The sequence below is a fragment of the Passer domesticus genome, chromosome 8, assembly GCF_036417665.1.
Source record: "Passer domesticus isolate bPasDom1 chromosome 8, bPasDom1.hap1, whole genome shotgun sequence".
Lineage (NCBI taxonomy): Eukaryota > Metazoa > Chordata > Aves > Passeriformes > Passeridae > Passer > Passer domesticus.
In genome coordinates this window covers 33,614,652-33,640,179 of record NC_087481.1, presented here as the reverse complement: position 1 = coordinate 33,640,179, position 25,528 = coordinate 33,614,652, and the positions used below count along the sequence as shown (strand labels likewise).

At 38.9% G+C, this 25,528-nt stretch overlaps 1 protein-coding gene across 6 annotated transcripts in view; it reads left to right on the top strand.

Moving 5' to 3' along the window:
• Nucleotides 1–25,528, top strand: part of SH2D4B (SH2 domain containing 4B) — a 68,136-nt gene that overhangs the window by 1,791 nt on the left and 40,817 nt on the right. For 2 of the 6 annotated variants that reach the window (XM_064430264.1, XM_064430262.1), the window contains 5 exons: nucleotides 2,727–2,855; nucleotides 5,453–5,552; nucleotides 7,012–7,200; nucleotides 19,927–20,086; nucleotides 21,148–21,295. In XM_064430264.1, the coding sequence (XP_064286334.1) occupies nucleotides 7,017–7,200; nucleotides 19,927–20,086; nucleotides 21,148–21,295 (492 nt within the window). In that variant the 5' untranslated portion in view covers nucleotides 2,727–2,855; nucleotides 5,453–5,552; nucleotides 7,012–7,016. Of the gene's footprint in view, nucleotides 1–215; nucleotides 295–2,726; nucleotides 2,856–4,698; nucleotides 4,770–5,452; nucleotides 5,553–7,011; nucleotides 7,201–19,926; nucleotides 20,087–21,147; nucleotides 21,296–25,528 lie in introns of those variants that run through there. The other 4 variants (XM_064430261.1, XM_064430263.1, XM_064430265.1 and 1 more) reach the window with 4 other exon arrangements.

Here is a 25,528-nt window from a genome sequence, read left to right as displayed (position 1 = left end):
ACAGCAGTGGAGAAGGTCTTAATAAGACTTCAAGTAAAAGGGAAGGATTTTCAAAATCCTTTAGGTACTGCTTTTTAAACTTTTGAACAGCACCTCAGTGTCAAGACATGGAAAGAGCTGAATGTGATCTGCAGCAGCAAGTTAGGCACTTTTTTGCAGCAGAGGTTTTGCTACCTTAGGAGGTGGGCAGCAACTAAAGCTGAAAATAAAATAACAATATAATAGAACAATATAAAGTGTTTGTGGATTTTTCCATCTGACCCTTGAAAACAAAGAAAAGCCTGGCTTCTTATGGTGAGTGAAATATTACAATTAAAAAAAGAAAAACAGAACAAATACAGACCCACAAAAACTCCCATCAGAAACAAAACTACTTTTGTCTAGCTGGATTTTTATTAGGTCTTGCAAACAGGAGTCTGATAATCAAAAGAAATCCTTTATAGTCAACATTCAGTTTATGCTTTGCCTTTTGCAAATCTGTAGGAATGTACTGCCAACAAAAATGACAAGAAAAAGAAGTGGCTTAAAATGCTATGGCCCAAAAATAAGTCACCTGCATGGTGCCACTAAAGTAAGACATTTTGTATATAAAGCTGATGAGTCACTTAAATGATTAAAAATGTTCCTATTGGTGCCCTTCAATTACACAAGTAATCAATTCTGCTGCCATAATGCAGTGTCTGATATGATGTGAAGTTGATATGCTATGACTGCTGCATTATGTATAATGCAGCTGAATGGTACCAGGGAGTATATTAAAGGAAATTAGCTCTTACATGATATGTTCTGATGCACTTATGGTGAGATGGAAAAAAGTGAACTTACTGAGCATTTTCATAAGTTAATATATATCTGAGAGAAGAAACGTGCATAATGTAGAGTATAATATCTCTTGGGTAGCTTATTGTAATGAACTTCAGTGAAAACATACCAAATGCTGGAATAATTTCATGTAGCAATTAGGTCATGGAATTCAAAGGTCTCTTTGGGCTTTGCAGATACACAAATCAAGTAATTCATATGGAGGAGAATACTGAATTCCTGCTTGAAGATAAGTGTGCTGTTGCTATGCAGACAGCTGGGTCTGGGAAGGTGTGTGCTGAGGGCCAGGGAAAGAAGAGCACACCACAGCAATATCCTTTAGGCAGCTGTCTGCACTTAGAGTTTCCTCCTTGGTTAACAGATCATTATAAAGATCAGATAGAGGTAAATCAATAAAAAGAAAAGGTATATAGACCCTTAAGAAAAACCTATCACTCTGGAGTTGAAAGGCAACCATTTCTGCTTTGAAGGGTCATGGATGGCCTCCTTCAGTCTCCATTGGAGACTTCCGAGAAACAGATGGGCTGATGTGTTTTGTACTTACCCAGCACAAAGCTGGCCTGCAGTGTGCAGTGTAAGCACAGGCTGTGTTCCATACAGAGCAGTATAATGTCCTGATGTGAGCAAGGAAGTGTAAATAGGAGAGCAGGAGGCAGTGCATTCTGCATATCTTTTGAACAAAGGAAGTCCTAGGATGCTGTTACCAGTGTGCCTTTTAATCTGATAAGGTTAGATCCCTACAGACACTTAGTGAGCTGTAATTGCTTCCCAAGTAGAGCCTGCTACCTGCCAACCAAATACACCCTGTTTGCAGCTGAGAGCCCAACCTGAAGAGCTTGATTACTATTTTGTCAATGAGATATACAACAATTGAGTTAGACAGCACAATCCCAGGGAGAGGTTGGTGAAGTACCAAGAACTCTGTTAACTGCAGTGTGTGGGAGTGTTCTGTCATCATCATCTGCCCTTCCTCTGCAAAGTCTCTCTCTCTTCAGTGGCTGGCTTAGGGAACACTGGTTGTAGCCTTTTTACCGTGTTTCTCAGATCAACTCTGTCAAGGAACCTTTTTTTTTCTGTTTGGTTTACTTTACTCACTCTCATTCCGAATTATTTTAATAGTGGATGCTTTATTCTCCATTTGAAAAATTATGATGGGACTCGCCATGTGTCTTGCTGTTGTTAGCGTATGTTGGTCTACATCTCAGACCTTTGTAATGCAGATCAGAATATCTATTATCAAACTGAAGAAAAATCAAAGTGCTGTCCTTTCCTCTCAGGTCCCCAAATCTCTAATAAATTGTGCCGAACCTTGAAGGCATCACAGGCTCCAGTGTAATTGTGTGTGTGACAGCCGTGGCACAGAACACAAAGGGATAGCCCTAAAGTAATCTTTCTGGGTAGCATTGCCACAGTGCCAGGCAAAAATAATCACTGATGGGACTTCTTCTGAAGGGCAGGTAGTGTTGCAGAGTACAAAACTAAACTTGGGAGACTGGAGTAATGACAGATGGCTCTACTCTCTGCAGCCCTGGACTGCAAATACTGCTTTCCCTGCATTAGTGCCCATCCCTTTGCTTTCCCTACTGTCAGTGCTCTCTATAATTGTGATTGTCTGATTTCTGTGTGGGACTGAGGAATACCAGATTTGAATTAAAATAAAACCAAGCAAAACCCATCTCTCTGATGAGACTCCTGGCACTGTAAATCTTCATTGCACTATTAAAATCCCCAGTTAGCACTGTTTCACTTGCAGCTGTAAGACTGACAGTATAAGACATGTTTTCTTATGGATTGGTTTGTAGCTCTCTTGCTGCATTGAATTTCATTAGGATAAGGCTTTAATCTATTTAATTCTTATTTTGCTACACATATCTCAATTTTTTAAATTTTCCTTTTCTTTGTAGTTAACAGAGTGCCTTGCAGAAATAGCAGTCTTGAATGAGTACGGAGAAGATGAGCATGCAAAGCCTGTCCGTGTTCCAAAACATGCTGCAGTCTGATTTACTGATGCTAGAGCTCTATTGAAAATGAAGGTCTGGAAAAACATACCCTCATTTTTGCTTTATGTGGTGCTTTGTAATGGAATAGCAGCTTCAGGGAAAAAAATCATTCTGACCCAGCTGCAGATTGTGCTGCTGAGAAACTCATTTCAGCCCTTAGAGGGAGCCACAGACTTGACTATGGAAACGGAGGAAAACCAGGCCGGTTTTGTTGTGCCCATCTGTGATAGAGGAGGTGGGGAAGGGATGGTTCTCAATTGGTTTTGGTTTTTTCTAGCTTTTAATTAACAGCAACTTCAAATCAGGCATAAGGCTAGTTTATGGGGAATGCCAAAGCACATTTGCTTTTGTAGTGACAGATTTGTAGGGTTTTGGAGACCTCAACAAATGTTAATTTTACCTTTCTCCCTTACATAGTCAGCTCCCTTCTGCACCATTTGGTTCCAGGTTCTACTGTTCTCCTTTTGAGGCTGACACAGCAGGACTTGAAAAATTAAGATACTGCATGCTCCTTCCTCTTAAAAAATGAAAAATATGAAGAGACAAACCACAAAAAATTAAGACCACATTTGCCACATTTTTTCTTTACTGGGTTTTTTTCTTAGTCATGTTAAGAAAACATTTTTTAAAAATAATATTTTCTTAATCATATTAATCTTTCTTTATGGAGAGAGATGCATTACAGCCCTCTCTTCCCCTGTAATGTGTAGGTTATAGCACAATATTTTTATGTAAATTACATGGCTAGAGTAGATTATATGGCTGTGTCATAAAACGCAAATGCTGTTCTCCTGGCTCAGCAATAATCAGCATTGCCAGTGAGCTGTTCAGTTCAGGGAGTAGAAGATGCACATGCTCAGAGGAAAATGGATGAAGAGATTTGCAGCCCTTAGTCAATAAAGGACTTCCCCTTAAAAAATGAAATGAAAGTGTTTTTCTGTACCTTTTCCTCTCCCTCCCTCCCCAGCAGATGGATTCTAGTTGCAGTGTTGAGGAGTGTTTAGCCAGAAAGATGCTGCACCAGAGGTGGGGCACAGTGTGCCTAGTCCCAGAAGATGCCATTTAACATTAAAGGAAACTCCAAGCTTAAATTTTAAATAGCTCTGGGCTCCTTGCAGAGATTGCTACTAATTAGAGCATCAAGTTTTCTGGCAATTATTGTAAGGTAATAACTGCCAACAAAGAACTCCATTAATAGTCACTTTTATTTTGTGCATAGGCTGCTGAGTTGTAATGTTTCTGTAATGATTTTAGCTTAGCTTGGACTATGGAACTAGGGGTAATCTAGGTGGAAAAGCAATGGAGAGTACATTGTCCTCCTAAACTATTCAAAATACTTCTCAGGAAGGCTGAAAAGATGATGGATGGCCACAATCAGGAAGCAGGCATCCTTGCTATAAATTTCCCTGCTCTTCTCAGTCATTAATTTGTCTATATATTAATTTGGCCTGGGGAAGGAATGGGAGAGAGAATAATGGTTTTGCAACAAAATTTTTATTTTTTGTTTTGCTTGAATTATTTCCTATCCCTGAATTTTATGACTCTACATTGGTTAGAATTGCAAAGCTCATCACTTTATGAAATATGAGCCAATTCTAGGAATAACATATATAGTTGGTTTGGTGTTTCTTCAATGTTATTTTGGATTTCATAGATTTGCTTAATTTTCTGAGCAATCAGGAGAGATCATGATAATTTTTTGGTGATAATTCCATCTATTTGGAACATTTGTGCAAACATGAACTGCAATGAGAATTGGTGTCTAATAGGTTAAAAATTAATGGAAAAATGTATGATGTTTGTTTCTACTTCTGTTGGATATTGGCTTACATCAGGTGGGATGTTTCTTTATCTTTCTTCTCCTTTGTATTTCCAGTTTTTTATTTTGGGATTGCTGCAACCCAAAGGGAATCTACGACAAGGAAGTTGATCAGCTTTGCTGATCAGGTGATTAGATGAAAACTCTTCCACATGTGACTTTTTACTTTGTTAAAGAAAAAATAATTCCCACAAAAATTAATTCTACTTCATCATTTGGTTACCATCCTCAAATATTTTTGAAGAGTAATCTTCAGGCAATAGGTTGTTTGTGAAGTGTCATTTCATCTCTTTGCTCTTGCTGTTTTTCTTGTGTGGTTGCTCACTGAACATTACAAGTAGTTGCTGAATATTTGTTTGCCTTGTGTCTTGTATCTGCATCCTGAGCTGTTTCTGCAGCTGAATGCTGTTCAGAGGTGGTGCTACTTGTCATGCTCAAATACACATAATCCATGATGAAGAGTTTGTTCTCTGCACCGTGATGGCTCCTGATCAGGATTTAATTTCTGGTCTGTGAAGTCAAGCAAAATAAAAGAAAGAATGATGACAAATGAGTAAAACAGTGAAACTGCTTGCCCTGAAGCCTTTGCAAAGGCAAGTCTTTTTCAATTAGTGCCAAATTGTGGAAGCACAGCTCTAATATAATTGAATAGAAGCAGAGAAACAAAAGCCAACCCCCTCAGGGTCTCCTCTTTCTATACCTGACTAAGTAAAAGACAGAGGCATAACAAAATCTTTCTTACTCTAATTTTTTTCTTGCTAAGTTGTATTTCTTAAAAAATAATAGTAATAATAAAAGCATTTTGTTTTAGGAGACAAAATCTATACATAAGACCAATCCTGAATTGCAGAGTAGCATGCAGACTGCACTTGTTACAGCCCATGGGTTCTGAAATCCTGTTTCAGCTGAAGGTACTGTTCCAGCATCTTTGGCATTGTGTTTCCAGATGATAGAATGTTGTCACAAGAATTTTGGCTTATATCAGTTTGATTTTGCACCTAAATTAGGGAAATAGTATTTTACATTCTTCAAAATTAGGACATATAGGTGTATTAGCAGGATGTTTTTGAATATGAGGTCATGGAAGTCATACGGGGCTTTGATAACTCGTTATCTATAAAGCAGGTTTCTCATGAAGAAACATGGGCCTGCTCTTTCTCTTCCTTCTTGTGTAAAAATCAAGCAGGGGGATGCGGCACAGCCTGCTAGTGTGATCTGTGTTTTGTTGTGTCTCTGAGTGGCTACACTTTGGTTTGTCTCTCAAAGCAGCCCCCTCCCACAGAGTGCCCTCATTCTCCAGAGGAGCTGAGCCCCTGCCCAGTGAAAACAGACTCCCAAATCCAGGCTTTTTTGTGTCTTGGGCTTTGGTTTGGTTTGGTTTTTTTACAAAATTAAGTGGCTGTTGCTCCTAGTGCTGAAATATTATTTTTGCTTATTTTGATAAAACTATTACATAGTGAAGAGCTATAATCTCCTGGAAGAGCAGCATTGTAACTTTCTCCAGTCACCAAGTGGAAAATGAATTAACATCAGGGCTTGCATAGCCTGGATGAATTGCTGAGAACTTAGCCTTGTTTAATTCATATTGATTTATTTATAAAGTGATAACAAGATTCTTGTGGCTTTTGTAACATCTGCTTTTAATTTTAGAAGCATTTTAGTCAATTTGCTGCATGACAGTATTTGTCAACACCAGGTAGCTATGACCTCTAACGTGCCTTACTCTGTTGAGACTGGTTAACAGGCCAGACTGAGAAATAATATGCAAACTCCTCTCTTATCAGGAGAGATCAGTTCCCAAAGTGACATGGATATTGTTGGTGTAGGTGATACCTTTAACCATGACATCACTTTAAACCCCTGGGCAACGCTCATGCCCTTGGGAGTGTACTGCTGCTGAAGGGAACTGCTTGACCTGAAACTCTGAGACTCTTTTTGTTGAATTTTCTTCTGCTCAAGGGAGCAAAGCTGCTGGGTTCAATCAAGAATCTCTTATTTTTACTGGCTTGCAGTCAGGAGCACTCAAGTGACTTTTACTTTTTTCTCCCAGCCTTTTCATTTAATGTTTTTTCCCTAGCCTTTTCTGTTCATTTTTCTTACATTCACTTGACACCTGTCCCTACATTTGGAGGATGAGATAAGAAAAGAACTCTGTCCCTGTCAAGACAAGGAGCAGAATATGCCTGCACAAAAAGGGCCAGAGCAGGAATCAAACCTCTCCTGGGCAGGCAGGTGTGGGAGAGCTCCTTCGCTGCAGTTTGCTTTCTGGAGTGCCATCAGTGGGCTTTTGTCACTGTAGTGGGTATAATTTGAAGCAGGTTTCTCTCTATTTTGTTTTTCCTTAAATTTTTTATTTTTATTTTTTTGGAGTCATCATGCTGCAGCAAATTTTGCGTGATATGTATATTGACCCTGAGCTACTAGCAGAGCTGAACGAAGAGCAAAAGCAGATCTTATTCTACAAGATGAGAGAAGAGCAGCTGAGGCGCTGGAGGGAAAGGGAAGAAAAAGCCCGAATGGAGGAGGCTGTGCTGAGAAAGACAGCAAGGCGCAACCAGAGTAAGATTTCTGACCTCCTTCTGTGCTTCAGAGCTGGGGATGGTGGGCTTGCAACTGCCTGTGGTGCAGCAGGCGTCTGGAAGAGATTGCAAGGCTGAGAGCCAGCTGTCCCCATGGGCACAATGACAGCCTGGGACTGCAAAAGAAAGATGTTCCTGCTCCTTGTATCTCTAGGCTGGTCCTTTCTTTTGGGGGGATCTTAGAGATGGAGTAAGGGGAATTGTTTTGAAGTGCCTGTTTCAGTCAGGAGTCACTGCTGATGTTCTGTCAGTGGTAACTGTTGTATCATGACCAAGTTTCTCCTCTACTCCTAAGGCACTTTTATCACCTGACATCCTCACCCCTCACTCTAGGTGGTCAGGAAAAAGCCTGTGCTGTTGCAGTTTCTTGACTTGGCATTAAATATTTCCATCTGGCTGTAGTAGGAAATAATTTTATGAATTTGAGCTTGTTATGAAGGGCTCTTTGTGAATAAATGTAATACCAAAAGAGCCATAATACATGAGACTAAATTTCCAAATGTATTAGTAAATAGTCTCCAAGAGATTGTTTAGGGAATTGGATAATAGTGTGGGAAGCCAATGACCAAAACCAAAGGAAGAAACCAGAAATGTGTTTGCATACAATATGTAGTTAAAACATGGAGCTCCTCCCAGAGGCTGCTATGAATGCTGAATGTGTGTGTTGACTTGAAAAGAAAATAGGACAATGATGGAAGAAACATCAGAAAATAACTTCTCCAAGTGTCTTTTCCAGCTGACTGGCCTTGGGTCCAGGTGGTTTCAAATAAACAGAAATACTTAATTCCTTGCTCTTTTTTCTAAGTGCCTTTCCAGCTCTTTCCCCCATTTATAGGATGAAGCTGTTAGGCTGGTGTAAGATAGAAAACCTTTTCATCTTGGAAATGTAACTACAGTGATTCCTCACTCAACAAGGAGATACCACAGAGGTACATAAACCACTCATTTCCCTGCCAAAGATCTTATCACATCTTTAAATCTACTAAAGCTTGAATATTCAAAGTTTCTAATAACTTCTGGTAGCAGATTTTGAGAAAGCTCTGTAATGGTTACGGGACTGCAATTAGGATTTCAAATGTTGCTTATTTGAACACACTCATGGTAGGAACACCCCAATACAGAGACATGATTGGATTCAGTTATCAGACTTGAAATATCTAGAGCTTCTGAACCTTACAAAGTGCCCCTTCTATTATTAGAAAAGTGCTTCAAAGCAAAACTATTTTCCAGACTCACTTGAAGCACAGAGCTGCACGGAATGACTGGACTAAGTTAGAATGGTAGCCTTAAAACGAGGGGGGAATGTCCAGAACACCCTACTCAGCCACAGTAGGAGTTGAAAATGACCTCTCAGAGATGGCAAGGTGGATGTTGGGAAACCTCATTCTGTTTATTTTTAGTTTTTGCATGTTAGTGCTCTCACTGTGAATGGCCCTAGTGAGAGGGATGGCATCGGAACAGCTTCTCTCATGCAGCACAAAAGCCTTGTTCATTTTGATTGATTTGTAGCTGAGAAAAAATTAAAAATGCAGTTCAGCTCCACATACCAAAACAACATCATATCATTGAGATAATCTGTATCATGCTCATTCTTTGAGGAAGGCAGATACAGAAAACTTTAACTGCAAAAATATTTATCTGATGAATTGTCACAGTGTTGACACTTACATTTCCATATATAAATTATACATTAAACCTGTTCAGCTTCCTACTACAGGAGACCATTTTCTGGGTAGGTAATTTTCTGATTAGCAAGTAATAGGAGAAAGGAGAGCAGTAGAGCACCCTATAGATTATATTTGCTCTGACAAAGGTAGTCACAAATACACATTGAGTTAAATTTCACAAAAACCCATTTTCATTTTACCTTCTTAAATTGCCAATTAAAGGTATTGCTTAGGTTTGACTTTTGCCCACTGTCAGGAAATGTCTACTTTCTTCAGAACTGTAGTGAAGAACTATTGGAATCAGATTTGCAAGTCAGGCATCTGGCTCTGCTGGAAATATTTTTTTGCTTTCATGAACTGATATGCACCAGAGTTAGAAAATATAACTTCTTTCAGGTGTGCTGATCATTAACTGTACAGATACCTGTAATTGATTTCTATTGCACAGTTCCACAATGTGATGTTAAATGGTCTCTCAGTGAAGATGATTTCTTGTTTAAAACAGAAAAGTTAAAAAAGCCAACTGCAAATTATGGGTCTAAAATAGCAATTACTGTGCAATAGTCTTGCCTATAGACTCAAGGGGTCAGAGAGGATAATACCTTTTTATCTTAAAATATTTTTTTTCCTAGAAGACAATTGACATCATTAATTTTTGGACCTTGAACTGCTTAATTTTAAGTTGCCCTTAATAGATAAGTGAATTTCTAGCCTTTCTTCCTCTGCTACACAGAGTAGAATATAGAGTGATTTTATTCCTGTTTTAAATTAGTGGCTACCAAGAAATGCAAAGCTACCCCAATTACATGTTCTTTATTCCCTTGAAACGGAGGGATCTGAGGTTTTTCATCTGTGGGTTTGGTTTTGGCTCTGCTGCATGACATGTTTTATGTTTGTGCTACTTTTTTTAGGCCAGGAGTTACTCTGAGTTGATAGATATCTTTGTAGCCTGAAAGAGTGGAATAGATGTGAGACTTCAATATTGCTAATGTTGTGCTGAGTTTCTGAAAACATGGTTGTTGTTTGTGAATACAACATAGCATTTATATGAAAAAATTTTATACTAATTTAACTGGAATTATCTTTATAGCACTGCCTTTCAAATCCTTCAGTTTTTCTCAATGTTGGAATAGCCACATATGAAAACTTTTCTTCCCATCTCTTTGGGATGGGATACAGTAAGATTGAACAAAAGCTGTTAATGACAATGGATATTTCTCTAAATAAAAGTGCTCTGAAAAGTGCCCTCTGCTTGATCTAGAGTTCTGTAGCCCAGCTGCTGCAATTCCCCATGGATTCATGAGCTTAGCTACACTGGGATGTGTGCACCCAGCAGCACAGCAAAAGGCTCGGATTTTTCAAAACAAAGCAGTGATTGTGAGCTCAGTTTTGATTTCCTATAGTGACTTGAGGATGAAGTGTTGCATTTTAAGTGTGCTGTCCTAAGGGAACCACAAGCGAAGAGCTGGGGGCAAAAAGATTGGCATATGCAGGTCAGAAAGGCCTTGTGCTAGAATTGAAATCATCAACAGATTTAGGGAATGCTCATTAACATGATCATTTTTTCATTGTTTGGAAACTAACTACCAAAGGCCCCGAATCTGCATTGTTTTTTAAAGCAGTGCCACTGAATGGAGGTTGTCCATAAATGTCTTATTCAGTACTATGAAATTTGCTGCTTAGAAAGCAAACAAGTCCAAACCATGAAATAAGATGGAAGTGGTTGAGAGTATTTAGCAAGCCAAATAGTGTACCCACCTGTGTAATCTTATTCTTAATTTCTAAAGACAGTAACATTACGCATCTGCAAAACATAATGCTAAATGGTGCCTGCTTCTGTATACAGATTGTTTGGTTCCATGTGTCTTGAGGAAAGGTTAAAATTGAAATTAGTATCAGAATGAGTCAATGTTGAAGGAATTATTTCACTTTGAGGGTGAATGAAATGTGTTCAGATTATTCAATGCTTTTAATTTCTTTGCCAATTAAAAAACACAGATTGATGTCTAAAGGGAAGCAATGTTTAAACATCACTTCAGAATGAAGTATTTCCTTTAGAAGATATTGAATAAATAGTTACCAATATTTTTGCTATTTGTACCTTGCCTAAAATTATTAGTAGAATTTGGGCGTCGTGTGGGTCCTCTAAAAATGACAACGTTTAGTGAGCTTATTCAATGTAAAGGAAATCTTTTGTTGCTTTAATTGAATAATGGCTGCTGGCTGGTGCTGGAATAGCATCACAGGTGAGCTGAATTCTTGGAGGCCCACCTTCAATTCACTTACAAATGGCTTCTGGGCAGATGTTTCAGGAACATATCTTCATTGTAATAAAACAGTTTGATTGTTCCTACTGTGCAAAAGTCACTGAGAGAAGTCTCCTCAAAATTTCAAGATCCTTTGGGATTTTCTGAGATTTGACTGACAGGCAGCTTTGCAATTTGCACAGAAACATATTTATGTAATTAGGCAGGAGCTCTTTAGCCACTACAGCTGAGCTAGGAGGAAGCAGAGGGCCCTGCCAATTTAGGTTGACACTGATGCAGTATCCAGAACTGTCAGCATTCCCAAAATGAGATCTCAAAAACTATTGAGCATTAGGTAGCTGAAGGACAGTCATGTGGGAGGGGAGACAATGCTGGTCTGCTGCTGTTATTTCTGCCATTTATTCTTTGTGAACTGCAGCATGTGATGCTTAGATGGGAGCTATTTGTAAATGCTATTATTTACCTGTCCTTAACAAGGGAAGCTGGGAGAAAATAGGGTAGGCTTATCACAGAATGGCTAGAAAATAATTTATCTAAATGACATTTGTGTTAGAAATATCATTAGAGAATAGATGATGCTGTTTGGAAGCAAGTATCTAAAATATACTAAGTCGATGTCTGGAGAATACATCAGTGTCAGAGGAAGGCCAGTGAGTGAGAATGTGTTTCAGTGGGTGGACATGTAGTGACATTTTTTCTGACTTTGGACTTGGAAATGTATTCCTTATTTATGCTCAGGCCTCTACACACCCTGGTTATACTTAGCTAAGATTTTATCTCCTGTGGAGACAAGCTCCTGTCAGTGTTCAGTGTCTCTTTCTCTGTATCACTGGATATGGATCTAACCAGGGACATCAGACCTCAGTATTTCTGAAACTTCTGGCATTATGTGGTCTTGAATTCTGTACATTATGTGATCTTGAAGTCCTGTCCTTTTTTTCCAGTTCAGATACGGATGGAAAAGTAACAAGAGAACAGGAGCAAGAACATTTAAACAATTTTTGTTAGTGTACTGAACCACCCAATTTGAAGTCATTGGATAAGTTTTAATGTAACACTCACAATGTAGAGCAGCTTAAATTTTGCTGCAGCTTTGTTATGCTCTGTACCTTGGGCCAGAACTGAGCTGCTCAAGGCCTGTGCCTGAGTGCTGGGGTTTGGTTAGACAGCAGCTTCTGAACTCAGTGCTCTGAACCTGGCACTATCAAGAGACCTTCAGCTGCTGGATGACCTAGGTATGCCCCAGATGGAACAAACCCAGAGGGACTTCCCTCACTACTATGATCAGCCATATGTCTGTGCTTTTTGGTTTTTGTATCTCGTCCTGCAGCTGATTTCTCTGTTTTGCAGAAAAGTGACAGCAGAATATTGCTGCCTACATGGGGTCTTCTCCTGCAGACATGCAATGCTCAGTGCTCCTGTTCCCTGAGACATCTGGCATCAGCCACTCTCTGAGAGAGGCTGCTGGGTTAGCGAGCCTCTGGCACGGAGGGCATCGCTGTGTTTCTCTGCAGCATCGTGTTCCTCTGCCTTGCTGGACACAGCAGTGTTGGACTTCCTCCCACATACTGTGCCTCACTAATGATATGAGGTTGTGGCTGTCTGCAAACTCATGAATACTTGATATGGAAAGAGGGTACAACTGTGGCCAAGGGTAGAATGGGATTTGCCCAAGCTAATTCAATATTTTCTTGCTGATTTTGCCATTTTTTTACATAAATGACTAAAACATTCAAGGACAAAGGAGCCAGGTTTTGAGAGCAGGATTTGGAAGGTACAGGAAAACTCACTGTGTTCAAGTCAGCAGTAGATTTAGCCAGACACTGATGGCAGTTCAATAACCTTTGAGTCTACTTGTTTGCTGTGGTGCTAAAAAGCCTCACTGTAGGGTACAGTTCTCCCTGCTTCCGTGGTCCTGTGTGCCTGACAAAAGGAGTCAGTGCAAACCTGGCACGCTGCATTAATCAGGAGAGCCTGGTGGAGAAAATGATCCATAGCTCCATGTTCATTCTGTGACACAGAACCCTTATCCTCCTGCTTTGAGTTTCCAGCAGACCCTGAAGCAGCCATGCAGACTTGGTTTTATTTTATTCTCAAAGGGAAAACCATGAAGCTCTGTGATAGGTCTGCAAGAGAAACTAAGCCCTCTGTATAGCTTTTACATTTCAGAAGATTCAATTTGGATGAAAGATCAGAAAACATGGTGCTATGTTCTTGAAATTTTTTAATGAAGAAAAAAATCTCCAATGAGCAATACTAATGGGAATGATTTTAAAGCCTTCAATTTCCCTCTGATGCTTAGCTACATTTTTATGCTGTTTACAGTGAGAGGGTCAGCCATTAAAATGGACAGACAAGAGGCTGCCTGCAGATTGTACAAGGAGTTAGAAGAATGTCTTTCTTAAAGAGTTTTGAATGTTATCTCCTGGCTGAAATTGGGCCAATTAAAAAATTGCTACATGTAACAGTGTGCCTTGGCCAGGGAGCCTCAAAATTGTTTGGAACATACTGGACAGATGCAGCTTAAATGGTATTTTATTTCTGTGTTTCTTTTTTTGTCTTCTTTTTGGTTTCTAACATGCAAACCCCTGTGTGTGTGTGGCATATATACTTTCCATGTCCTAATGTAAACCCACTTACCTTTGAGTGTTGTGTACAGTTATCCCTGCTACATTTGTTAATTACCAGAGTCCTGTGTGAGTAACAGTTTCCTCCCTTAATATTTGCTCTCTTCAGTCACTCTTCCTTTATTTGATGCTGCAGGGGTTTATTGCAGCATAATTATTTCCATGGTAACAGGCTGTAATTCCATAAACAGGAGATTGAGTTTGTTATATGATCAGGAAGCAGCTGGAGAGCCATAAAAGGCTGATTTTTCAGCAATGCTGAAATCCTGCAACCCTTATTGATATATTAATGTAATCAGCTGAATTTCTTTCTGCCTTTTCAAATCCTCCCCTCAATGGAAAGGCACGTAACACAGTATTGAAATTCAAAGGTGTGAAAATTGAAATGTCAGGGGCAGAATTTCTCCCCATTCTTCTAAGAATTGAAATGAAGGGGTTTTTTGAATGTGTTTTGGGAAGAGAGGAATTCTATGCTCCCTAGCATAGAATTAGCAGAGGGAAAGCACACATTAATTGTAGGTCTTCAGTTTATTGTGAGATGATGTTATTTCATTACTTTCCTCATTACTATCTAGCTCTCTGTATATTTTAATGGATTTACAGCAGTTATTGTTTCGAGAAGTGCATTCTGTCCTTTGAATAGTCTCTCAAAAACATTCACAGTAATTTCCTAGGTTTTCTCCTTAGAAAGAAGTGAAATTCTGTTTGTGTGTTTGTAAAAAAAAAAAAAAAAAAGATAATTCAATACTTATGTTGGCTAAGCTGAAGGAATTGAGAACAGCCTGAAGCTCACATCCTCATTTTCATCCTAATCAATGAGCTTCTAACACACGTCCTCCAGCTAAATAAAACTCTGAATGGAACCTCATCTACCCTGCAGACTAACAAAATTCAAGCCTCTACTTTAAAGTAGCCATAAAAATTATTTGCTTGGAAAGCCAAGAAATCTCAAGTAAATGACACTGTGCTTAGACCAGTGTATACCAGATATTTGAATTGCAGAAGAACAAAAACCCACAACCCTACAAACACAGCAAACTCCGTGATCTATGCTTTGGCTCTCCATGGCAAAGTAGATCAGGCTGATCAGCTTTTAATGCACATGTAGCCTATTTTAAATGCATAATGAATTTCAGGAGGTTTTTTCTAGCCCAGAGAGAGAAAAGAATAGAGACGGTTTCTGTAGAGAGTCAAAAGATACTTGGGTGACTGCAAAGCTTCTCTGTGGGTGAGGAAGGACAGTCAATTGCTATTGCAGAGATTTGGAGCTTCCAAGCAGGAAAATTATGGTGGGAAGCCCAGAGAAACAAGGCTGTTCATGGAAAAAGCAGATTCTTTATACAACATTCAGCAGAATTCGAATGCTGTCCCTTGGTTCTGAAATTATAAATCGGTGATCACATAATTTTCTGAATTTACACCCTGTGGTATTTCCTACTACAGAAAGGGTACTTGGTGCTCTCTGCCATTTTGCTGGACTAAGCAGGCAGACTGGGTGATGGCACAGCTGGGAATCCTGACACCAAACCAGGCCTCTAGCTCCTTGGAATAGCTCCTGTGTAAACACTGGGGATGGATCACAAATGGGGGCTGCTGGGGATTCTCTAACTGTTAAAGCAATGGTGACCAAGCTTGGAGAAAGGAAGCTGACTCCAGCAGTATTCTGTTTGCTCTAATTACCATTCTTTCCAAAGCACTTTTATTTGGAGATGTAAAAAAAGAGGCCAAGAACCCATAAAACTAAACCCAGTGAGTGGCTCAGCTTTTCTGTTCCAGCTGGCAGAGGCAGTGTGAGGCCCTGGTCTCCTCGGTGTGTCTGTGTTGGTTCCAAGCCTCAGACACAACCTGGAGGTTTGAGCTGATAGGGTTGGAACCCGGGGATTTCCCATCCTGGTGCTTCTGTCTGTCCCCAGGCATCCAGGCAGTGTCAGTGCTCCCTGGCAGTGTTCAGCCATGGCAGTGACGAGGTGACAATGCCCTGCTGGCCTGGGGCAGCTCAGAGGCCAGAGCAGTCTGTGGTGTCCCATGGCTCAGCTCGTGGTAGCACTCCAGCACTCTGCAGCTGGGGTCGGGAGTGCTGCCGGCAGAGCCTCGTAATTCTTGTAGGTGAGAGTTTGAGTTTCTGATTGCTCTCCAGGGCACTGTTTTACACTTTCATTGCTGTTATAGAATTGGCTGTGCAAATAACAGACAAATAGAAAACATGATTTGGTCTTATTTTTGATTGTGTGCATTTATAGGTACAAACTTGAGTTGCTAGTGGTTCTGGCTTTAGGTCTCTGAGAAAGTTTTTGCTGTGATCCCTTTGTGCCGCAAATTTGAGAGACCTGATTTTGCATTTTCTGACCTGGCATTTGTCAGTAAGGAGTAAGGAGCCAGCAGCCACTTTACTGGTCTCCAAGCAGTGTGGGTGTAGATTTAGAGGAGATCCATGTGAGATACTTAATTCATGGATGAGCTTCAGGTGAAAAGAACTTCAAAAGTTTGTTGTCTTCTTTTGGTGCTACAAATTTGTTTTAGGTGAAAAATGGTGGAAGAGTAGGGATGGCAAAGACCTAGTAAATTATTCATTAAGTTTTCCTAATAAAGCATTGCTTGTTTCTAAAATACTTCAATTTTTACTCTCCAATCCAGACTAACTTTGATGTCCACTGCTTCCTTAAGGTTATTATTTGCAGCCTGTCACAGTCTCTCCAAGAAGAAAATAGTACTTTTGTGGCCAAGACACAAGACTGGGGCTCAAAAGGTTTAATTTTTGTTTCTTGACTCTGCATTAGGCTTTGTGACTGGACTCAGACACCTACTGCTGACCAGGAAACACGAGGCTCTCTTGCCTCCTTCTCATCTACATTTTAAATTTGTTTTGTCAGGACTTCTCTTCCTTTTACGTTTAGCTGAATTTTTTTTTTTTTTTTGGGTGTGTATTTCTATTTCATTTGGAAGTAAAGTGCACTAACTAAAAAAATTAACAGAAAAAAATTAATACTAGAGAGGCATTTTAAAGCAGGAATTATTTTATTATCATCAGCCCTAAATAGTAGTAATTCTCTGCTTGCAAAACAGACAACACTAGTTTTCTACAAGTGTTAGGGAAAATAATTTTCTGGACTTTCTTGATCTTGCCATAGGTTCTGCAGTTTAAAAGATCATTAGCCTAGAAAAGCTGACCCTCTCACTGTGAATGTGATTCTGCAGGCCACAGAGGCTTTTTGCATGGCAGAAATTTTTCTTTCACAGTGCCAGATTTTCTCCCTGAGGTGCTTTTTTTTTTCTACGCACTCATTTCTGATGTTATTTTGTGCTAAGAATCTACTGAGTTTTATGATCAGATTGTACAGTGAACCCCAGCTGCAGCTTTATAGGAGCAGAGGTTTAAGGGAAGGTTTGCATGGGAGTCATTTCTTGAAGTAAATTCAGTGGTTAGATGTGAAAAGACCTTCTTTTCTTCTACAGAAAAATCTGAATTGTCTGAATTAAGGCATCTGTGCTCAAGCTATTATTTTAAAATTATACATACATATATATATATATATATATATATATATATATATATGGGGGTCTATCTGTTCAATGCTGAAGGTTAAATTGCCAGATTGTTTAATACACAAATCTTTCACCTTTGACTATATTTGAATATGGACTTTATGCATATACAGTAGAGTTCTGTACTGTGTGTAGTGCTGAACCAACAATACTGATGGTTTCAAAGGAGTTTATACATCTACTGGCTAGAACTTTATAAAAAAGATCCATTGTTTTAAAAGAAGAAAGAACAATTTCTCAAGACACATCTAGAAATCAGCTACTTGTTTTATTGGGCTGGGTTGCAATGGGTAAATTGTGCCTCTGAGAAACACATTAATAAAACTTTGGCACAGAAAACCTTGAGAGAAGCAAAGATAAAATTTGTCTGCTTACCTGAAAAGTTATATTTTTCTTTAATTCCTGGTTCCCTCTGATAAGCTCATAAATGAACAGAAATAGTGAAACTGTCTCAAAACTGGAGTAGTATTTTGTATCTACCAGTTATGATACAGATCAATTAATACAAGGTGTGTTGTTTGCAATCTTTTAAAGTTCTAAATAAAGGAGAGCAATTAGGATATTCAGATTCCTCACAAGAAAGAAGCCATGCTATTCTTGTAAAACAAAAACTGCCTTTGGTTTTATGGAATTTTATGGGTTCCTGGGGAGTACTCATTCCATACTTATCAAGATACTTTACCAGGAAATGCAGTAGGAGAAAATCTTGCAGGCATGTAGTGATATGGCCAGTCAGGTCTCAGCAGATGGTATTTTAATGCTATATCCAAAAAATACAAGTTCAAAATAAATGTTGTGTTGACAGGAACACAATGTACAGAATAAGAACCACAATGAAATACATTCACATTTATAACCTGAGACATAATTTGATAGACTGAAAGAGCAAATGCTTTTGAGAGTTATTGAAGGAAAACACTATTAGCTTAAATTTCCACCCCTCTTTGAAGTTAGTACTGTTAGGCCAACACTGGGGATTCGTATAAATTACATTTTCAAATTTGATATAGAATATCAGCTTTCATGGCGAGATCTGATCTGTTCATTGCCTTCAGTCTGGATTGTCAACACTTGTGAGTGTGGGCTGGTGCTGACACTGCTGCTGTCAACAGCCCCACTCCACTGCCTCCTGCAGTTTTCTGCCTGCAGCCTGGGATGTCAGAAACACTTCATTGATTGTGCATTGGGAAACTTAATCCGGTTAAATGGATATCTTCTCACACAGAACAAGTGGTAGCTTAAGGTGAGAGTAGCTAAGCTGATGTTGGTAGAGAGAGATGGAGGAAAAGTGGAAACAAAGCCTGCCTATTCAAATAGGACAGGTTTCTTTTAACTTTTATGGGAACACGGGAGAAAAACTACTTAGGAAAATGGTGCTCTGTCCATTTCTTCATGTTTTCAAATGAGACAAGATGCCTTTTAGAAGATATATTGTGATGTGCAGTTTTCTCATATCAATGTTTGGGTAAGAGGATGAAATGTAGGCAACTGTAATATACAGGGAATGATGCAAACTGCTCACCCTTTATGGCCTTGTAGTCTGAATTTTCAAAATAAATCCACTGTTCATTTGGCAGTGGATTTTGTGGCAGAATCTCCTTTTGTGGAGGACAGTTTCAAGAAATTTGCAAGAAATGAAACATAAAAATAGATGCATAAGAGATGTTTCTAAAAATTCCTGATTATGAACCTCTAAAATATTATAACCTCAAATATTATAACCATGGTTATAATATTTGACAGTTGTATTTATAAAAGCAGAAGGAAAAGACCAAGCCACACTAAGATAGCCACGCTAATAAATAACTATTAAAATGTATTCAGGTAGGATCTAATCTAGTGCCCTTTGTAGTCCTGTAGTTGGTTCTTCTACTTGATGGCTCACCAAATGCACTCTGTTTTGTAAAGAGCTCGCAGGCCTTTTGTGGTGTTCTTAAATTCACTCTGTCAACACAGTAACCATAGATTTTTGTGTAGTTTGTGTCATGAAAACTGACCCAGAAATTTAATCCCTTTCAATTGCCTATGTGAGCAGAATAGGCTCTGCAGCACTAAGTGGTGTGCTCTGAGTATGCAGACTCCCTGAAACTCCTGCTTCACACAGTAGGAGCAGCAAATTCCTGCGTTCTTTGAAGGTGTTCCCATGAAGTTTCTCTACCTGTTCAACACTGTTCATTGTGCACAAAGCATTTTTAGTCACATAATATCACTGCTCACTGGTTTTGCCCCATCTCTTTTTCCACGCTCTTCATTCATCCCTTGTTGAGTGAAGTGAGCAAATATAGCAATTAAAAAGGGATTATAATACTGGAATTCTGGGAAATGCTTACTTGAATTAATAATTTTTATTTTTGTAGGACAGAGAGTCTTTAAAAATTGGGTAATCAATCAGCATGAAAACGTTTTAATTTTTTTCCCCAGCATTTGACGTGATTTGGTCAAATCTGAAGATTTCTTTACACCTCTGAGCAATGTTTTCTTCTGAATTGTAAATTGCAAGCTTAATGTTTTCTAAATTGCAGCTTTCCCATCCTTTCATGTCTGTTTCTGCGGGATTTGAGGCAGTGTTTACGTTTTGGTGTGTTCTCGGTGGCTGTTGCAGGTAACGGCAAACGCGTGCAGTGGCTGCGGGGCAAGGACGGTGAGGTCTGGGTCTGGGTGATGGGAGAAGCCCCGGGGGACAAACCCTACGAGCAGATCTCGGAGGAGCTCATAGCAGAGCGGGCCAGGCAGCAGGCACAGAAGGAGGCAGAAGAGCTATGGTGAGGATTTAAGAATCTGAGTTCAGGGTCCACTTGGCATAATGGGAGGCATGACCTTGTAGAAAGGTGGGAGGTAATGGCGGGTAAAACTGGTAAGTATGTTTTGTGAATGTTTGATTTCACTTGTTTTCTCAGGTTTTCAGTGTGTTAAAAATGTCGCTTTGCTTTTATTGAATATTGAAAGCAAAAAACCCTATTTGCAAAAAAAGTGATGCCAACTTCTTTCTCTCTTGGGAATTTAGCTAAACTGTTGACCAGCCTGCAAATAAAGAAAAATGAAGCAGTCTGGTTTTGAGATGATTAAATTAGATGTGCTTGTGATATCACAGTTCTGAGCCCACAATGGGGGTTTAGTACATAAAATCCTTTTTGAAATTGGTTTTCTTTGCAATTTGCTTGTATTAATTTTTATTCCAGCAGTTCAAAAACTCATTATACAAAGTCCCATACGGATGTTTCTAGCAGGCCTTTTCCAGGTTTGGGGGAGATTCAAAAGTATTTTGATGCTTGATATTGTTAGGAATTAGGCCACCTGCTTCACAGACTTCCCTTTGTAGTGCAGCACTGAAAAGTGACTCTTTAGTATTAGGTTATTCTATGTTATCCTTTTTTGTATGAGATTATTCTTGCTTTAAGTGTTTGCATATTTAAGCAGGGGTTGAAACCTTCAGCCTGTGCTCTGAATTACTTTTACACCATCAATATTAATAAACAATCTAGCATAAGAATTTGGGATGCTTTTGTACTGCTATTTGAAATTCCCAACCATGCTTTGCTAGAAAGATATAAGGTATGACTTAAAGACATCCAAGAAGTACTTGTCTAACTTAGATGTGCCATTTTAATTAATAATTTATCAAAAATTATAAATTGTCTGCTTTCTGGATGGTTTCTTCAAATATGATTTTTGTAGGTCTCTTGTTAAATAGATTTTAATTCTTTGCTTGCATCTTTCCACCAAGTCTTATGCTAATTATTTATTACAACTAGTGAGTAAGTATTGATCCTCAATTTAAGAAAATTAGTGCATTAAATTTTTGTTTTCACATCCTTTTCTGAAGGAGACAAAAGGAAGCTGAAATAACAAAGAAATTCCGTGATGCTATGGCTCAAGAAAAAGCCAGAATAGTGGCAGAAAAATGGAAAATAGAAATGGAGGATCGGAAAGCAGCCAAACTGGAGGAAGAAAAAATTCAGGAGGAACTGAAGGTTTGCATAGAGAAATTTAGGGTTTTTTAATAGTGTTTTCATATAGATTCACAGTTCTTGTCACCTTCAGTGCATGCTTATTAATAAGCTTTAAAATACAGAGTTGTAATTTTTCATTCTGGAATATACAGATAGCTACATGGTGTTCAGCAGAACAGCTGGGTGAGCGATGAGAAAAAATTACAGGTCTCATTCAGAAGTGCCAGAACAATCAAACTGGTTATTCAGCTCACACATTAACAGAATTGTTCCATCAGCTGTGCTGGATGAATCATCCTGGGGAAAAAAATGTACAATTGGGAAAGATCTCATTTTAAGTTAGTTTGCTTGAATGTATTCTGTGTATTTTGGATGAGTTTGTTCACATAATGAACTTCAAAACTGTGTCACTACTTCCTTCAAAATAATAAGGGGTGGATCCTTCCCCTATTCAACATATGGAAAAAGTCCAGTTGGCTTTTTTGGGAGAAGTTAATTTGCTTGATTTTTATTGACTTGACAATGAACTTTTTACAAGCTCGGTTACAGTATTTTAGTGTTTGTTGGAAATAATATTTTTTCCCCATTTTCTGGTTGAAAATAGAAATTTCAAAACTAAATAGAGAACATCTCTATCCACTCTTTTCATATTTCTTGATAAAGATCAAAAAATTATTTCTAAATGAGAAAGTGAAATATAATGGGTTCAGTGTGCAGAGAAGTCATGACCATCCTCTGAGGCTGGGATGTGCATGCTGGGACTGCACACGTTGGTGAGGCTGAGTTTCCACGCAGAAAGCCTGTAGAAAATCTGATTCTGAGGATCCAGTAGCTTCCATCCACCCTCCTCCCCCCTGTTGACAGCTTGCTCTGTCTCTTCTTCCTTTCCTGGTGCAGTGATTTAAGGTATGGAAAGGGGGGATAGACTTTTCCCATTGTCCCTTTGTGATGGGAGGAATGCTGAAAACTTCGTGTTAAGTTTATGCAGTTTGATTGCAAATAGCAAATTTCTTGTCACTCTGCAGACTGTGGGCCTGAGATTTGAAGTGGTTGTGGAGCACAAAGCCAGGGCAGTTCCTGCACAGAAGGCTGTATAGAGTTGCTGATTTACCTTTGCACAATTAATTTGAATTCACAGGAGAGAATGGGGCCTTTGAAATGTGGTGTCAATGAGTAATGAAAGTATACCTTTCTGCTTTATTAATGTATGAATAATGAGCACAGCAACTAATTAAACACTCTTTCCTCTGCTCTCTGGAAAGTAAAACCCTCTTGAACAAAAGCTGACAGTGTTCACTTATGTCTATGTGGCTGACTCACAGGACACTTGATGGGGAAAATGTCCTCAAGCTCACTGTTACTGTTCTGCTCCAAAGAGACTTTTTCAAAGAGCAGAGTGAACAGCTTTTGAGAATTTCAGTGGCCAGTATACATAGCTTTCTAATAAGGAAATCTAGTATTTCAGTTGTTGATAAAAATAAAAGGAATGGTACAAAATTCTGCTCATGTTCATATTGATGGAAAAGTAATGTCACAGTGATCTGTGTTTCCACTGTTTCCCAGGACATGAGCAGGTGTCCTCCATCCAGCTGTGTGCCTGGTAGGAAACTGCTGGAAGTGGGATGAGATTATGGTTCAGTTTCCACTTTGAATTTCAAATACTTTGGCCAGGATTTCTATATCTCTCTTCCTAAACTTGCCAACATTTTTGTTAAGGAAGTAGAAACCCTTACTTTCCCAACAGTTTCTCTTAAATCAAGCATTTGACAGAATTTGCAAAAATTCAAATAAATGGACAAAAGTTTTCAAACAAGACCCAGATGAAAGGAACTCCTGATTTAAAGAATTAGTTTGAAAACCAGATATGATAGTTATTGTTTCTTTATCAAGTGTTCCCCATAATTTCCTGTATTAATCCAACAACAGAGTCTAATTCTACTTTCAGCATAGGCTCTTCAATTAGGTCTATGATCTGTGATCTGCTGGGAGAGATTTGGTCTGTCATAGGGCTCCACCAGCAGAAATCCAAATGCAGTATTGATTCCTGGTACTTTGACACCCCTCCTTTGCTGCTCAGAAAAGCAGCTTATCTGTTACACACTCTTAAAAGATCAGATCTTGTGCATGGTATGTAGACAGGGAAAGAAAGTTGTGTTTCTGGCATCCACGTCCAACTAGAAGGAAATAATACAACTACAGTACAGGGAAAAAGATGAATTAATGAATCTACTGATGTATGACAGAAGTAATTGATAGAATGAAGGAAAGGGTGTGGAATTTGATGTAGATCTGTAGGCAAGCTCACTTCAACAGATTTAAAATATTTAACACATTGGTAATCATCCTTCTGTGATGATGATCACACCATGTTTAAAGAGGTCTCCAGACTGAGGTATGGAAAGTCCAGTCTCTGCTAATGCTTCATCCTCTTGAAGCACTTTGACTTGGGAAATTGAAACTGTCTCCTTTCTGCTGGCATGTTTAATTTCTAACTGTATTGTGTCACAAAAACTCCTTTTTAAGATGCTTTTATTCCTCTTGACCTATCACAGGACATTAGGGCTGTCTGCGCTAGATAAATGATATCTTACATATCAAAGTGAATGATGATCCCTATTTCCTTTTCCAACACTATTCCAGAAGTATTGCTTTCCTTGGTGTTTCTAAGCAGAATTGCCTTTAATTTATGGTGCTAGAATATAAATGTTGACTACTCTATTTTTGCAGTTTAAGGACAGAAATTATTTTATGCACCTATTGCAAAGGACAAATAAGAGAGCCAATTACTATCATTAATCTTTTTGCTAATTCACAAAGGCTATGAACTCATGGGCATAATTTTCTACAGTTATCAGTAGCTGTTATTAAGAGTCTGAACAATGTGCAGAGCTAAGGCAAATTGAAGAAGTGAGTGTCATCCAGCCAGGGGTGGGTACCCTTCAGCTACATTTAGAAATAAAAGAGATCTCTCAGTTCAGTCTTTATGTGGTCTACATAAAGCAAGAGAATATTAATAGTACTGTCCTTATGACAACATCAGATACCTGCCAAATTTAATAATATAAGCACAGTTGACAGCAGAGCTAGATTGCTTCTTAAAAATTTCCTGGGAGATGAAATGTGTCTCATCAAAGCAGATAGGTTCAGAGAACAGAACAATTAGTGCTTCTGTTCAGGAAATATCTAATTAACCTTATGCTCAGTAGAAAGAATACACTTTCTGTTGAGCCTGGATAAGCTTTCAACACATGCCCGAATGCTTCACTGTGGCCCCAAGTGCTGTGGACCTGATTCTTCAGGAAATTGCTGCCAGATGTAAAGTTTAGGAATACAGTGAACTGTCACCATTGCCATACTGTGGGTTTCTTATGATAGACCAGTGAGCATTCTGTCTTGATCTGAAAAAAAACTCTGTCTCCAAGTAAACGTCAAGCACTAGAGTGGGACTGCTATCTCCAAGTGCAAATAAGCTGTAAGTTCAGCTCTGTGCTTTGCTGTGCCAAGAAAACATGGAACTCTTTCCTAAAGACAGCTGATTTATAATCTAGGAATATGACAACAGCTTCTTGCTGGGGTTCAGTGCCCAATTCATTCTCAAAGTGCCTTAGCTGGGACTTATTTCAATGGCAATTACAATAATTCAGTAATACTTCATTTTGCTTCCTTTTGGGTCACCATAATTCAGTAATTCTTTTTTTCCCGATGCTGTTTTCTCCTGAACAATATTGTAAATGAGGAAGTTGTTAGTTCTGGTTGGGAACTGGCTCTTCAGGTTTTCTCTATCCTACTTTTAACTGATATTAATTTTCAAGATAAATATCTTCCTCAGACATCAGTAATGATTGCACTTCTGAAGCCACTATCTTAAATCTGGATTGCTGGTAAAAACTAGCAAAGCTCAGGTGTTTTCCATAGGTAGCTTACATGTTAAGAATTCAAGCTGTGTAGAATCTCGAAGGTCCAGAGAGAAACTTCAAGTAGATGGTCGTTGGATCTACGGCCAAGTATTCGAGCAAAGTCTATTCCAGCATGTGCAGTAAATGTCAGATCTCTCCCAACCAGGAACAGTCCTTAGCTTTGCCTTCCAGCTTATGGAGCATGGGGTCTTTGTGATCAGAGTAAGTTGGTACCTCCTTGTATGAGACATGTGAATAGCATGTCCTGGGATACACCCATGGCAGAAATCTTGTAGCTTCTGCATAAAGCATGAATGCCGTTCATATGTTTGTCTTTGTGCAAATGCATGCACAGTGA